General features: G+C 42.1%; 1 protein-coding gene across 1 annotated transcript in view; it reads right to left on the reverse strand.

The window, feature by feature from the left end:
- The window catches only part of TNRC6A (trinucleotide repeat containing 6A), a 56,515-nt gene that overhangs the window by 21,763 nt on the left and 17,346 nt on the right, over positions 1 to 17,406 (reverse strand). The window contains 5 exon segments of the mRNA XM_006867189.1: positions 171 to 251; positions 1,852 to 1,884; positions 3,011 to 3,186; positions 4,024 to 4,200; positions 6,792 to 9,374. Coding sequence (XP_006867251.1) covers positions 171 to 251; positions 1,852 to 1,884; positions 3,011 to 3,186; positions 4,024 to 4,200; positions 6,792 to 9,374 — 3,050 coding nt within the window.

Genomic DNA, 17,406 nt, shown 5'->3' on the forward strand with positions numbered 1-17,406 from the left:
GAAAATTCTTCAAGAACATTCATGAGTACTTAAACAGAAGATTAATTTTCATTACAATTTTTCTGATTAATATTAATAATAATTTACTTTTTTTTCTTACTAATAAAAAGAAACCAAACCCAAAAAACGATGCTAAGGAAAATGTGCGGACCACGACTGAACACACTTACCGAAAAACTGATGTTTGAGAACTGTTTAACAAATGGGTTTATCCAAGTTTCTTCTTGTTTGCTCCCACCTTTCATCATCCCCTTTGTAAGAGAAAAGAGCAGAAAAGATGCCAATGCCATCTCTATTTATCTGGGTATGGTGATGGAATAATCAAACCTCAAGACAATTCCCAACTCTCATTTTTAATCAGTAATTTCTCTTCCAACCAACTTTTATCAGAGTTGTAACAATTAAAAATCAACTTATTTGATTTCAAATTCCTTTGCTCCAGTCCTCTGGTATAACTATAATGTATAGAGAAATCTCTAGAGGCAAAGCAGTCAAAAGGAAGAGACAGTGGCAAAGGGTATGAATGACCCACATAGGAGAAATAACCAGGGTCTCTGAATACTGGAAAACTAACTAATATGCATTTCTGAACTTACATATGGACCGTGTTCTAAAAGATTATTTATAATTTGGATTTAAATTTTTTTCACACCAAAACAAACTAAAAATAGTGATTAGGTTTTCAGGTTAGTCAAAAAAAACAACCCCACGTAAGCCCTAATTTTAATTGTGCCGTGCACATTGTACTGAAAACCACCATATATTGCTTTATGAAAACATTACATTTTCAACTCCTGCTGCCAAGAATACAACAGCCTCAGCAGTAAGAAGCCAGAGCTGGGATTTGGCCCAGTAACGCTGACTTCCCATGGCTAGCTGGGGTGTGGGCAGGACAAGAACTGAGCGAAGGCAGGGTTCGTGATACACAGTGTGCTGGACAGGGAGGCTGCCAGTCACAAGGACCAAGATCTCCCACTTATGTGAAGATCACAGGACCATTCTCAGCCTGTGCCTCTAACTCCCTGTTCCCATTGCCAGTATCTGTTCCTTCTGACTGAAACCGAACACAGCTTCGATAGTTTACCCCCTCAATGCAGGTCCCTGAAGCAAGCACCTAGCGCTTTTCAAGGTTTCTGAAGTCGTCTTTGAATAGTTTTCCTACTTTTCCCCCACTCCCATGTCTAACTAGTTCTTTTGTCTCTTCTATTCTGAAACGTCTCTCTAATCAGTTCCCTTCATTGTACATTCACTTCTAACTTGAATTAACAGAAAGACTTCCTGAAAGACATCTAACTCTGGCCTCTTCTCAGTTCCAATCAATTTTAACTGCTATCATTGATTAGCTTTAACAAAAAACCCTGATGTGTACTGCTACTTAATTTCAATGACTCTGTATTTTATACAGATTAAAGTTCAAAATCTTTGGAATGGTATGGAAGGCATTTTACAATCTACTCTTTATCTAACTATAGTCAGATCTCTTTCTACTACTAGCCGTCAACAATGCCTTGTGCAGTATCCTCCAAAGACTACAAAGACTTCATGCTTTCAGCCAGAGCTCTTGTCACTTCTTTCTAGAAATCAGTATTTTCCTTATACGGGGTTACTATTTCCTTAACACATACCACCCCCAGGCATCTTTCCATGTTTGACACTCTTATGAAACTCTCCTAATACCCCCATACTAGACCATGAGCTCCTTGAAGGCATAGCTCCTATCTTAATAGTTTTTGAATCCCAGCACCAAGCACAGTACCTGGCACACAGCAGAGACTAAATAAATGTTTGCAGTTGTTTTCTAAAGATTTTTACTAGCAGAAACAAAGGAGAAAGAGTAAAAAGGCTACACACCCTTTCCCTTCTCCTTTTTTTGCCACTCAGACCCTGTAAGGAAAGACAAAGTCACCAAACAGCATGATCCAGTGGGAAGAACACAGGGTTGGAACTGGAAGACCTAAACTTAAGTCCCAGCTCAGTCACTTACTAAACTCTGCAACTTTGGGCAAGTCACCACCTTATCCAGTCTCAATGTCCTTACCACTATGTATGCTATCTCAGAAGGATCAGAGGATATGATAAATATGGAAAAATGCAGCATTTCATAAGCTTTAAAGCAAGGTGGTAGGCAAAGTCAGCCAAATGAAAAATTCAAAAATTAAAACGGCAGGTCCTCGATTTAGAATCCCAGGATTAAAAGGGCAGAACCCTTGGCGGTCACCTAATCCAGCTACCTATCCACTCCTAAATAGGGCAAGGAGGGACACATTAGAATTACCTAGGACACTGGGAATGGGTTTTGAAAAATGGTCTCAGGAAAATCTGACACCAAGCCCCCAACACCACCACTAAGAACCAGGATTCCCAAACCTGGCTCTGCATAAGTAACATTTACAAAGCTTGTTTAAGACAAGAGGCTGGGTTCAACCTCCAAAGCTTCAGTATTCTGGGTACAAGACGCTGTACTTTTAATAAATTCCATATGACTCTGATGGACAGCCAAGTCTGGGATTAAGATTTGTCCACATATCAAAGTACAATCAACTTCAGTCAATCTAGGGATTTCCATCACAGGCCCTTTAGGGTGTGGAAGGGGGAGATGAGGACTAACTCAGGAGGATGGTGACTCTTGGGAAAGGGAAGTCAGGGCTTTCAGTGAGGAGGTGGAATGGGAGATAAATTGGCTATGGCATGTAAGAGTCAAAATGGAGAGTTACCCTTCCCTTCCTCCTCATCACGGCAGGCACTACAGTGGGGCGAGTGATGGGCCTAGGCACCGCTGTTAAAGAGGAGGAGGAGAGAAATCCCAAGCTGTAGCAGTGGGAGTAAGGAAGTTCCTGTGATCTGAGGTTTTGCTAGGTGGCTGCCCATACTAGAGGCTATACCTAAGTCGGGGACTGCCTGTACTGTACTGAATGAATAACAATGGGCAGGCAGAACATTCATTTTCTGTGGGTTAAATAACTACCTTTGGAATTGAAAGCTTCAAAGGCCTTGCCCTTGAAATGTTTACCTTCGATGACATTTTCTTTGTATATGGTGGCCAATTTAAAGATGAGTTTAGCTCTTGAGATGAATTACTATTCCACATTCCAATCTCTACATCCTCTTCCTCTTCCCAGCCAGTGGGGCGATTTCCTGGCAATGGCATATCATCACCACACCAGCCATCTTGCATAGATTTAGGCCCTGTTTGTGAATTTATGATACGAAGAGAAAGAAACATGTTTAACAAAGTGATTCTTTCTGGAGGAAAGAACTGAGAAGGGAATGTGGTGGGGCCCAACAAACAAAAACCATACGTTTATTTATTTTCCCAAATCTGCATAGTTGGAATGTATGTTTTCTACTAAGTTTAAAAGCGCCATTAAATAAGAACTTATTTTTATTCAAAGTTTCAGTAAAACCTCTTACCAGAGATGTCCTAAACATGGACAAGGGTGGTGTTCTTGTTTTTACCCATTAACACTTCATAATGACATACGGGTCAAAGAGAATGGATGAAACTTAAAGGAATTAATTTTGCTATACACATTTTCAAGGAGATGGCCAAAGAGTTTTGGACGTAACAAGCAGAAAACATCTTACACCCATTGCTGGCCTACAGGCTTTTCTTGTACACAATCCATGAGATAGCTGACAAAGTGGACCTGAATATAAGGGTCCTTTTTTCACACTAATTGTTAAGGAGTCATCTGGAACCAGACTAGCCACATGACTAAGCTGTTCAGTCTTTCAGGTTGGATGGCATGCAAACTGCTAAACTCTTTCTGGATAATCAAATTTGTTCAAATAAAATTTTGATTTAATGAAGTATATTAAAATCATTAATAGTTACAGTTCTAAGAACAATGAATAAAGATAGAAAATCCAGAAAGATGAAAAGAACGGTCACATTTCCTAAATGACAAATACTAACTGGCACCTAGCATGCTGTCTATTATCAGTGACACCTGTTATTGGATTCTAATCAGTGAGGGGTCCCCACTGCTACAAAATAGCTACCAGGCATTACCAAGAACTTACCAGACTTGCTTAACGCTGGTGGACCAACGGAGCTGGAGCCCCACGTGGATGTGTTGGATGCTGCGGCAATGGGTTCCCCCCAGCTGGGACCACTGTCTATGGGTTTGCCCCAGGCTGAAGTCCCATTATCCACAGTTGTGGCTGCAGTAGATGGCTCCCCCCAGGGCTCACCCCAGCCTTTAGAAAGTGTGGGGAAAAAAGTCATCAGCATATGGTACAAAGGTCCAGTGAAATGCGGGCTGACAAAGAATACTTCGGGAACAAAGGATGAAGAACTTCACGCTTATGTATTGAACAATGGAGTCGGGACAGGCAAAATAGAAGGCATCTGTTTTATGTAAAAACAAATGATTACCCACTGTTATAACCTGACTAAATGAGGGGGCTTCAAAAAGTCTGTGGAAACGTGGAATTAAAAGATAACAGAATTTTTCCATGAACTTTTTGAAGCCCCCTTGTATGCTGTCTCTTTTTCCCCCTTCTCTTTTAACCCTCTTCTTTCAGAATTAGTTTCTAGTCCTAGAGCAGAGTCTTGTGAATAACTTTAATTATGCCAAGTCACCATCCTTTGTGAATGAATTAAATTCTAATAAATAGCCAAGTCATTTTGAGACAAACCTAGTGAACTGAAGTAGGTGATCAAGGTGGCTAACAGTGCGTTTTTTTTATAAATTGTTTTTAGCAAAAGTACAATCTTCCAACATCCCTTACAGGTAAATAAAGTGACCAGCAGTGGGTAAACATCCTACCTTGTATTTTATATGTGCTTAAATTAGCAGTGTTTCCTTAAAAATGGAAAGTATGAGATGGTTCTAAGAAAGAAAATCGAAGCCATAAATATATTTTGTTTATAAAAACCAAAATAAACTTCATTTAGATATGTACTCATTTATCTATAAATTAAACCTGAACACACAATAAATGATCCTATTTTTTAAAATTAGTTCACGAAACATTCCCTTCTCCTTGTCTTGTCCAATGCAATTATTAATAAAGTCTCAATGAACAAAACTAGTGCAGTCCCGTGACAGTCTTAAGGAAAATGCTACTGTCCAGTTAATGTGTATAGACAGGTATCAGTTCCTTGTTGTAAAAGAGGAACATGAGGATAGAACAGTTTGGCCAAATGTCTGTACTGAAAGCACACACATGCTATACTAGCTAGTCGACTAGGGTTTCAGGTCGACTTAAAGAAATAAGGCTAAATGTGCTGTTGTAAGCTGTCAAATGGGTTCTGACTCATAATGACCCCACAGGACGGCATAGATCACAGCGTCTTCTAGGCTGTAATACACAGGAGCAGATGGTCAAGTCTTTTCTCCTGCTGGTGGGTTTGAACCGCTGACCAACATACCATCTCTGCACTACCAGAGTTTCTTACAGGCCAAATACGTTGTTGTTGTTAAGTACCTTTCGAGTTGATACTGTCGAGTGGATGGCATTTTTTGATTTTTTTTTTTTTTTTTTTTTTTTTTCATCTAAGGATAAAGGAGCTCTGGAGGTACAAAGGATAAAGAGTTGTGCTGCTAATCAGAAGGTTGTCGGTTCAAACCCACCAGTCACTCTTCAGGAGAATGAGGAGGCTGTCTGCTCCCATTACAATCTCAGAAACCTTAAGGAGCCCTATAGGGTCACTATAAGTCAGAATTAACTTGATGGCATTGAGTTTGGTGTTTGGTTTGGTATGTAAAGGAGTCTTGGTAGCACAGTGGTTAAAGTGCTCAGGTGCTAACCAGAAGGTACCCAGTTTGACCCCACCAGTCACTCCACGGGCAAAAATGTGATCAACTGCTTCTGTAACAGATGTACCATTTTGGAAGTCCTCTGTCCTGGAAGGCGGGCTGCTAAGAGCAGGACTAGACTCAATGCCAGGGAGGTTAGTGGGCACTAAGATATTTGCTTCATTTCTAGAGCTACTGTAATCAAATCATAAAACTCAACATTACTGAGCGGATTCAGAAGAACTAAAGACACACATGCATGGCAGTCTTCGGGACGCTGCTTTTCCAATTCTGTCTTTCGCTGGTATGGAACCCCTCTGCAGTACGAATTACCAACAGAGGTAAAGTCATTCCCTAAAGCTGTCTCGGGGTGCTGGTGTGGCGCTACAGGATAAGCACTGGACTGGTAACTGCAAAGTTGGTAGCTCACACACACCAAGAGCTCCTTGGAAATAGGCTAGCTACGAGTCAGCACCGACTGCACTTTAACAACAACAGCTATCTCCAGGTTCTTCAGGATGATCTTATAAAAACAGCAAATTGAAAAAAAAAAAAAAGTTTCTCAATTCCAAATACTCAGTGTCATTCTTGTTACTGAACCAACCATAAGAAGGAAACAATATCTGGGAAAGATGCAGTAGAGCAAGACGAGACTCCCAAAGACATTGTAATGGTTAGGGTTCTATGTCAACTTGACTAGGTCAGGATTTCCAGAGGCTTAGCAGTTGGGATGTGTTTACTACCATGGTGATGAAGCCTAATACAGGCATAGCTAACTCTGATGAATGGCTCTGAGCAGCCAATCAATTAAGGGATGTTTCCTTGGGGGTGTGGCCTGTTCCCAATATAATGGACACTTGAAGAGAGTCTCTTTTCCACCGGGGACCTGGAATTCTGTAATTGTAAGCCATTTACTTGATAATAAATTTCTCTTCACATAAAAACAAAACAAAACAACCCCCCAGCAAACTGAAACTAGACTTACGTTCAGAACAGAACATTGTGAAGTACTCTGTAATATTGAGACTCCACAAAAGAAAAACTTACCAGAACCACTGGTGGTCTCTTTGTTTGAGATGGCACTTGCAGGTGGTAGCAGCTGATGTCCCTGTGCTTGCTGGTCTGAGCGGCTGCTGCCATTTGGGATGTTTTTGTTCCACATGTTCACATTTTTGTAGTTGTATTTACTTGGATCTCCCCAAGCTGAAGTCCCATCATCAATTTCCATTTTACGGCGTATGGATTCTGGGGATGGCTCCTCCCAGCCTGTTGGCTCTTCTTCTTTCGTTGAGGCTGGTATAGGTCCCCCCAGCCAGCCTGTGCCAGAAGGTTTACCTGCAGCTGGTGGGATTCCCCATGATCCAACAATGTCTTGTTGCTTATTCCAGTCTGGAGAACTGACTGGCTTTGACGAATCTCCCCAACCTAGAGACTGATTAGACTTCGGAGGGTCTCCCCATCCCTGGGAAGGATTCGATTTTGTAGATTCATCCCATCCTGATGAATTATTTGGATTTATGTTATTAGCCCAAGTAAAAGAACTCGTTTTACCCAGTTCGTTCCAGCCAGAGACGGAGCTGTCACTATCGCTCCCTCCTGAGCTAGCTTTCTTACTCGCCTCCCCCCAGTGGTTGCTCCTTGAAGCTTCTCCCCAGTTATCACTGGCAGAAACAGACCACCCTTGGTGTGATTTCTGTCCATCGCTCCACCCCTGTTTGTTCTTTTGCGAATCATTCCACGCAGACTTCTCCTCTTTGCAATTCCCCCACTGATTGCTCTTGACCATTCCTGTAGCAGCAGCGTCATCTTCCCATCCCCCCTGGCAGTTTGAGCCTTTGGAATCCCCCCACCTGACAGCAGGTTTGGGATCTCCCCACCCCGATACAGATGAGGTATCATTACTATTAGGGCTAGTCTTATCTATACATGCCCCTGAGTTACAAGTCTGTGTTGCAGAGTTTCCCCAGGCCTCTGTCCCATTGTCAGTCTTTCTCTCCCCCCTAGGTGATGTCTCAGTATCCCAGGCAGTATTCTGCTTAATAGGAGTCTGTCCCCAACCAGAGTTGGATAGGACACGTGGATCTAAGTCCGTTCTGTTCACAATGCTTTGGAGTAGTATGTGCTGATCCATTTTCCTTCTCTCTCTACTCTGACTTTCCCCAGCCGCTTTTTCCTCCAGGCGTCCAGTGCTCTCTGTACTACCGTCACTCTCCACTGGACCTGCTGGTTTGGCCCACACACTGTTTTGCTCATTTGTCTGAGATGAGGCAGAACCCTGATCCTCTTCCTCAGTCGATTTCCATCCGTTTGTAAACTTCTGACCATTGCCGTTTGCACTGTCATTGGAATGCTGATTGCTAGGCAGTTTGTTCCACTCCACGCTGGGACCATTAGTGCCAGTGTTTTGTGCAGGGCTTCCCCATCCTCTTCGACTTCCGCCAGAATTTGCACCATTTCCACTTCCCCATGATGCACTCTGGGAACTGGCTGTCCCAGACTCCCACACACCTCCTCCTTTATTTGTGTTCACTTGAAAGTTAGTGCCCACAGGCCCATTTATGCCAGGCTGCATTAGAGTTGCATTCACAGTGTCACCATTAGCTTGGCCATTAGGGCCTGAACATTTCTCTCCAGAGTAATTAGAACCATAGGCACCCCATGTAGTACCATAAGAGCCTCCATTTTTGGACTCTCCATTGCTAAGATGAGAAATGGAAGTGCCATTCATAACTGATGGAGCCTGTATCTGAGGATGATTCATTGTGCTCACACGCCAGGCCCCTGGATTACTAGGCAGTTCATTATTCTGGACTGAACCGGAGTTTGGTAAACTAGAGGTCATAAAGTTTGTAGTGTTATTTGGTCCAGTCACGTCAGTGGTGATATTCTGAGGTTGACCACTGAATGAAACCTTCTGTGTACCACTTACTTCAGATTCACAGGTTTCCTGAAGGCTCCCCCAGGTACCATGGGTAGAAGCTGCGCCCCCTTTAGAGTTAACACTCTGATTGTTAGGCATCTGGCTTCTGGTACTACACTGAATATTGATGCCAGAACTCCCACTCCCTACAGGCCCTTTTAGGGCAGGTCCGTTATTCTCTAATACCGGCCAGGCACCATGGTTGCTAGCTGAATTCAAAGTGCTTGGATTTAACCCTCCATTTGATGAAGAACTTACAGTGCCCCAAGCATTCACTCTGTTGTTGCTACTTTCGGATTTGCTTTCAGGAGCATCCACAGAGAGCTGACATGTGCTTATTATGGAGCCATGAGAGAAACTCCATGGCCCAGGACTACTGCCAGGGCCCACGTTATTGCTGCTGCTACCAACCACAAACTTGTTGTGGGGACCTGGTCCACTACTATTCCGAAGACCATCTTTTTCACCACCTGTGCTCCCTGAAGCCATGGTAGTGATGTTTCGCTCAGATTCAGAACTGGAAGCGGAATCAGCGTCCATACATTCTGAAGCCAACTCTGGATCAGCGCCAGGGACTGAGGGCCATACTGCTGGGTCAGAGGAGTCGTTTATCACAGCGTTCTTACAGTTTGTGCTACAGTCACTCGTAGAAGATACAGGCCCACGCTGAGAATGTTCATAATGGAATCCTGAAGTATTGTAGTTTATATCTAAAACAAAGGAGAAGCACAACGTTTGATGAAGTGTTAGTCATTTTCAAAGGGACACTAACAATCTAAGAAAAATGATTATAAATGTATGTGGGCTCTCAACTGCACCAAGGTCTGACACTTGGCAGTATAATGAAAGGGCACTGGTATCATCCAACAACTGCAGACCATCAGGGAATCAGCCGCACTCATCACTGATGCTATCTTAAGAGCTCAGAACTGTGCCTAGAAAAAAACAGTCCCTCAAGAGATATTTGCTGAGTGGACAAATTGCTAACTTACCAGTAAGTAAAAGAATTCTGGAGTTAGGAAGGCCTAGGTAACAGTAATGTATTAGGATAATGAAACAACCCAAGCTCAGAAGATTAATATGGGAAAAGGCTTAGACTGTAATAGAATGGGCAGGGAATGAATGAACAGGCCAAACTTGATGAATAAACCAATAATTAGGAATAGGCCTATTCACTTTTTTTTTTTTTTTTAACCTCTTTCCTTTCCTAGAATAGCTTTTTTCACACAGCTGTATTATAACAAGATTATAAGATTTCCAAAGCCTCTCATATCATATTCCAATTTCATTTGTGTCCATATCCCACTTGAAATACTGCATACAAATAAGAGTGTTTTTAGAACTGTCCAATTCCCCTCATAAAACGTTATCTTTATAACCATGTTTACTAAGCGCGAACAGAAAATAATGGCTAATTAATATGATGAACATTATAGAATTATGATAAAAGATTCTACTGCTGCTATTGTAAGACCACTGATATAAAAATCAGTGATATAATCCAATAATCTTAGATTTACTTGCTACACACATTGACTTATCGTCCAGGTCCAGCAGCTAGAGTGCTCTGAGACGTCCCTAGATTTGTCACTCTCAATCCATTTAAGAATCAGGTGGCTAGAAATCCCTAGAATATTAACATGCATAAGATGTTTGCATTTAGATTGTTTTAAGGGTGAGGTGAGGGGTGTTCCTGGTGTGGTGCTATAGGGTAAGCACTGGACTGCTAACTACAAGGTCAGCAGTTCAAACCTATTAGCAGCTCCTTGAAAACCTATACAGGGCACTAAGGGTTGGAATCGACTTGACAGCACTTAAACCACTGCCACCACAGTATAAAAGACAATACCATGGAGAGCTTCCAAATGGTCCACATGCTCTAGCCATGGCCCGGACCTAAAACAACCCACCTCCCTGGGATGCAGGCTTAGGAACTCCATGTGACTCACTCCTACAGCACTGCTAGTATGGTACTCAGATCCTACTGGTCAAGAAGCAAAAGACCGTGAACTAGAAAGAGGTTCTGTTAGCCATAATCTTTGTAGCTCCCAACAAACAGCTGAGGAACCCAAAGCAGACTGTGGATGTAAGAGAAAGTAGGAGAAGGTGCTGTCAGGATGTTATGATTCAGTTGTGAGTGACTGTGACCAAGGTTAATTATTACTGTAAAAAGCTGGAACTCTAATGTGGGGACTGCTCATTCTACCATCCTACAGTGTTTAAAACGAGTCATTTCAGAAGAAGGAAGGGGGAACCTCACTATCACCAAGAATACTGTGGATTGAACCTCCTCAATCCAGGGACAGAAAGCTGACACCAGAGCACCAGACAGAGCAGTGGGTCTCCCAGCCCACAGGGCAAGTCAATGAGTGCTTCTGGGTAAGAGGCTGCTTGCAGATGGCAGTGATTCCAGGCACGTAATCTGGGCAGCTGTATTTGCTGACCACAGAGCCAGAGCTGGGCACCTTTTGAGCATTTATTGTCATCAGCCCTTAAAGAGTTTTGTAACATTGTCCAAGCAGTGCAGAGGTCAAGGGGCCATGTGACTAAGAGGCCAGGAACCACAGAGAGGTATGCCTCCAAGCAGGCCTGAGTAGTTGTCCCAAGTGGATGAACTGTACCCTGACCATTCCTGATCCTGAAGTGGAACCTGGTAACTACCCTAATACACTCCAGAATTGTGAGTATTGAGTGTTGTCTGTGAGCTGTGTGTCATCCCTACAGTGAATTACTGAACCCAGTGCTGAGGGAGGGATGGTTAGTGTCAAAATCGGTATGGGAAGCAAGAGGGTAAAGGCATGTCTGACCCGTCAGCCTCACAGGATGTGGCCTCGGGCTGATGCTGATGGTGAATTCAGAGGAAGTCAGGTGCCACCTACAGAACATTTCTACACCTGGATGAGATGCTTACTAAATGAGGATCACTATGCTACCATTGTTGTTGTTGTTGTTGTGTGCCGTCGAGTCGGTTCCGACCCATAGCGACCCTGTACAGGGTTTCCGAGGGTGTAAATCCTTACGGGAGTAGAAAGCCTCATCTTTCTCCCGTGGAGCAGCTGGTAGTTTCGAACCGCTGACCTTTAGGTTCACAGCCCGATTCGTAACCACTACGCTACCAGAGCTCCTTCATGCTACCATTAATTAGTATTAATCACTTTACAATCCACCCTCCAAAGCGTGATTTTTCACTCCACCATATCTCCCTCATTAACAAAATGAGAACTCATATACCAACCTACTTACTTGAAATCTCCATCTCAATAAATCAACCAGCAAGTTAACTCCTTGATTATACTCTTATAGATGCATCCTCTCTCAAGGGGGGGGGGGGGGGAAATCCCACTTCTTTATAATAGTTTTCCTCATCTCGGTAAATTCCTAAAAACCCTGGACACAGCTGCATTTAAAACATCAAGTTCCCAGTCCACACAATATTCTAGAAATCAGAGAGAGTCAAAGTTATCATCATCACCGTCCTTTCCTGGACTACTGCAAAGGCATCTCTGCTGCTGTTATTTGTTTTATTGTATGGTGTGTGTATGTGTCTACCACCGTAAAATAGGAGTAAGAAGCTAAAACTGGGTGTCTAAAATAAATTTACCCAAATTCAAAGTCCGAGGGAATGGATTCAGCATTATGACACATCAGAACCATTTCCATAATGGCAGGAAGCCCCAACACTATTACCTAACCTTGAGCTAGGAGCACCAATGACTGAACTACAGTTAACGACCCAAAATGAGAGGTATAGATACTAGAAGAGACATGAAAAGGACAATAAATAGAAATAATCTGCTACAGACAAATGAAAAAAAATTTTTTTAAGCCCTAGTCATGAAAGCCACAAAAACTATAAAATAACTTGGAATGAAGCTAACAAAAATATAAAAGTAAGTCAATAAGTACTACTCTAAGGTTCCAGGTCATACACGCATGCGTTTATTCCCAACAAAGTGTGTTTAAACATGTCCCTGTCAGTGGATGGCTGCAGACAAGTTTTCTCAGCAATACACTTGTCTTTATCTAGTTAGGGTCTCTTCAAAAAAGAAAATGGAATACTCTGCTATGGAGGAAAAATCATTTTGAGGTTAGGACTATATAAAATTTTTAATTCAAGAGGACACCTTTTCAAATTATGGAAGCTTTGCAAAAACTTATGGGAATGCTACTCCACATAAAACTAATTTTTTAAAGAAGGTCAGGAAGACCTCAAAGATTTACAAGGCAGAAAGACCAGCTCAAAGAGTGATGGCAACTGTCTTTTGGGATCTCCAATGGGTAGTCTTCATAGGACTTATTATGAAGAAGTTTAAAAAGAAAATAGAAAACTATGTGTCTCTACAACCATAAGACATTGGTGAGAAAAAGGCCAAGAACTGTGTGCCCATCATGACAATGTACCTGCTCATTCTTTCAGGGTACCAGGGGACACTGTCCTTCAAGAATGTCTTAGGAAACCTTATCCTATCCAACCTACAACCCCTGATCTTGGTGCTTCACACTTACTATTCCCCAAACTCAAAGAACATTTAAAGGCACAAAATTTAAAAGCTGACATTTTGGCATGGTGAAAATCAAACAACACAAATTCTTCCAAGAAGAGTTAGAGAGATTGCAACACTACCTTCAGATGTGTGGCGAGCTAGATGAAGACTATGTCAAGAAACAATGGCTTTACCTTTGGATATTTTAGTTTACTAAAAATGTCTGTGATTTTGTAGCAACACTTATCCTCATTTTGTTGCTGTTGTTAAGTGTAGCTGAGCCAGTTTTGACTCATAACGACCCCTATATATAGGGTTCCCAAGGAGTGGTTGGTGGGTCTAAACCACTAGCCTTGTGGTTAACAATCCAGTGCTGATCCTACACACCCTCATACTTACAGAGCCTACATATGATGAAATTTTACACCAGAGCATAAAAGACGATTTGATGTAAGCATCGAAACAAATTCCTAAGTGGAAAGATAAAATAATCCCTTTTTATTAATAAAGAAATTTCTATCAAGTTTCTAACTCAATGAAAGGTGATTTCAAACTCCATGCAAACCAAAGAGAGAATAACAGCAACAAAAATCTCCAAAGAACTATGAAAGAGGAATCTGCAATACTGTTTACCAAAGCTATCCCCTCAGAATATTTAAGCTCTTCAGCTGAACAAAAAAAAAGGAACCCAGAAAGGGACCATTTATAAGATTTTATTACATATCAAAGTGGAAGAAAAGGATTATTCAATAGTTGGAAAACATGAAGGGGCTTCAAAAAGTCCTCAGGACAAGCAGACCAACCTGGAGCAGCTAGAAGAACAGAAGATACTTTCTGAAAGAATGACCATCAGGAAAAGAAGAAAAAAAGGCAGCAGCAGACTGGCTATTACAAGAACAAACAAGCCGTTTACCCGGCAGCCAATAAGGAAAGCGATCAAGTCCCTTCAGGACTCAAAGGGAACACATGAGCAGGCTTGCAAGCTTGCTGGTGACCACAATGGTCTACTTATGAGTGGAAGTGGGGGAAAGGCAGTAATGAAGACATGGGCTGAGTTCAACCATGTTCCACAGACTACTGTCGACCCTGACATTAGAGTCAGAAAAGGAAGGGCTGGCTGATCCAAAGTTTGGCGAGACCTGGGAACTCCTAAGCCATGGGCACTGACCTAGCTTTGGGAGCTAGAGCTGAGAATGAAGTGTCCCGCTGATATAAAGTCAGGGGAGGTGCACAAGAATGCCCAAACTATTGACCTAGCTTCAATAGCTTGATGATAAGAACTCGACTAGAGGAAGATAAAGAAGTTTGATACAGCAAGCAAATGTAAATTGCTACAATTTGATGAACTTGACCTTTGCTTATAGATGTAGTTGCTCAAAACACCACCCGAGAAGGAAGGAGTCTTCACGTCAAGGATCAATCCTATTCACTCTGTACACAGAATAGATAGGGATGGGCAACTTAAGACATTGGCTACCAAAAAAGGAGGGTATTGGGGGGAGGGCGGTTTATAAAGACACAAAGTAACTGGCTACAAGTTTTCAAGAGGGAGCTTACTTTCAGAGCAAAAGGTTTAAGGTAGACTCCCCAATTAATAGTTTTCATCTTGTCTAGATGGGTCTGTTGAAAGGAGATGGGGATAGGGCTCTTTTGATTCAAGAATGAGTAATTGTTATGACTAACTGCAATGGTCACAACTGTAAAGGTAGAAGGTGTGTTAACAAAAGTGGGGGAGTAGCTTATCTTACATTCCAGGAACAGAGGACCCTAGAACCATCAGTAGGGGAGAGCAGGAGTGGAACATGGGACCCTAATCAGAGAACCAGCAACACCAGAGATGGAGGCAGAGGTGAAGGCATGGAGAGAGAGAGCAGCTGAGGACTCCAGTATCATGGAGGGAGAAAGGCTGTATGCCGGCCAGCAAGAGGCTGGCCTGTCCTTTGGTTGTTAAAATGATTATGTATTCCTGTGTGTTTTTGTGTACATCAAAAAAAGAGGGAATAGAGGCAGATACTGTTAACCAGTGATGCATGGAGGGGTTCACAATCATTGCAATGAAACCAAATACGATTGATTGAATGTAAAACTGATGTTCCACCATGTAAACTATCACTCAGTTCACAATAAATGCTGGGGGAAAAAAAGGCCTTGGAAAAATGGAAATGAAGGATAATGGAATTTAAAAATGAGGCAATGTATCAATAATTCTAAATGATTAAGGCATGAAATATAAAACATGAAACCATTAAATTAGGTGAAAGGGAATTTTACACATAAAAGCAAAGAAGAAAACCAATTAAAAAATGGCATAGATTTAATCACTTCTAAAAAATAAAAATAAAACCTATTGTTTCAGAATACACCAAAGGCAAAACAAAACACATTTTTATAAACTAATTCAATCAGAAAAGAAAATGAATAGAAGTTTCTCAGATTTTTGTCCTCACCTGATTTAGGAGAGGTAATGGTCTTTTTTGCTATCTAGCCATAAAAATTAGTTAAAATTCTGTTTTCATTCTTGAACCTGTTTGATACATTCAACACAGCTATATTAGAGGGCTATTCTTAAAACTGGGTTACTGCGAATGGGTCACAAGGGTAAGAAAATGATTGTTGCTTAGAGAGAAAAATTATAAGGGAGGTGGAGGAGAGATCTTATTTTAACTGAAGAAGTAAAAAGAACTGGACCCTGAGGACCCTTGAGGTTATCACAGAGTCCGAGACGATTCTAGAAGAAAGAAGACAAATAATATACTTTCCGGTTAGCCAAAAGAAGTCAGAACCCATCATTGTAAACGATCTGGAGAACAAACAATATTAAGCAGATGATGAACACTAAGTTTTGTAGGATAATAGTAAGACCCAGAAAGAATATAAACCTTTGTGCTAATAGAAAAGAGGGCAGCTGAATTTTACTTAGTGTGGCTCTGTAGAAAGGTCAGCAGTTCAAGCTCACCAGCTACATCTTGGAAACCCTACACAGGTCGCTGAGTCAGAACTGACTTGATGGTACTAACAACAACATTAGCAAAATAAAAACGTTCACACTATACTTCTGTAGGGAAAGCAGTATTTTTTTAAATCGAGACTGTCATCAGCATCCTACTCTCAAACACAGTTACCAGAGAACTGGGGACAGCTCACACCTCATAGCACACCTCAAAAATAATCTATTCAAGACACAGGAGCGCCTGGGAGCTGGCGGGAGGGGGAGGCTAGCAATACACAAGTGGACGGGAGACGGGAGAGCGCTTGGGCAGGTTCGCATGGGCTAGATGGGACAGAGCTAAATGATGAGGTATGCACAAGCCTGGAATAACAGGGCTTCAGGACACAGGGATTGAGGCATGGCTTGAAAGAGGGAAATAATGTTAGGATGCTTGGCTGTCTGTTGAATCTTGGTTCCCCTGGCATACTGCTATAAAATAGACACTGGAGGGAGAGAGAAAATAGCCAGAAATACCACCAAAGAAAGCTTCTAAGCCCATCTTCTGCCTGTAACTGATTGGAATACCTAAAATGGGGCTACAATGTGCCCATTGAAGAAGGCTTCCTGTGGAGCCTCTGCATTACACAAGACCATAGGTGGAATCCTAAACAGCATCTAGAATCTTCTGAGGTGAAATTTCCACGTGAAAGGACAAGCAGACCAGCCTTGAGTGGCCAGAAGAACAGAAGATACTTCCTGAAAGAAAGAGTGACAGGAAAAATACAAAAACAATATAGGCAGGCCGACTGATCACTACAAGAACAAACAAGTGGCTTGCCCAGGAGACATCAAGGCAAGTGGTCAGGTCTCCCTCAGGGCAAACTCACTTCTAAGATTAAGACTCAATGGGAATGCATGCTCTGATTGGTGACCACTTTCATCACCAATAAGGGAAACTGAGGGAAAAACAGCAATGAAGCTGTGAGCTAAGCCCTACAACGCTCAAAAGACTCCTGTGAACCTGGATAGAGACCTGGTTGGCCAGCAGTGTGCCAAGTCCAGGAGACTCTTGGGCCCAGAGTCAGCGACTTAGCCACAGAGGACTAGAGTGAAGAGTGAAGCATCCAGCTGATAAGAAGAGAGGGCACATGCATAAGTACACCCATACTTGCAGATAATACCCATCTGACCTGGCTTCAATGGCTGGAGGATCAGACGGAAAAAAGAAGAATCTGACTGATACAATTCGACGAACTTGACGTACACCTATGGAAGCAGTAGCTCACGAGTTAACAAATCTTCACAGCAAGGATCATTCCCACCTCCTCC

This window comes from Chrysochloris asiatica, unplaced genomic scaffold (genome assembly GCF_000296735.1).
Source record: "Chrysochloris asiatica unplaced genomic scaffold, ChrAsi1.0 scaffold00102, whole genome shotgun sequence".
NCBI classification, from domain to species: domain Eukaryota; kingdom Metazoa; phylum Chordata; class Mammalia; order Afrosoricida; family Chrysochloridae; genus Chrysochloris; species Chrysochloris asiatica.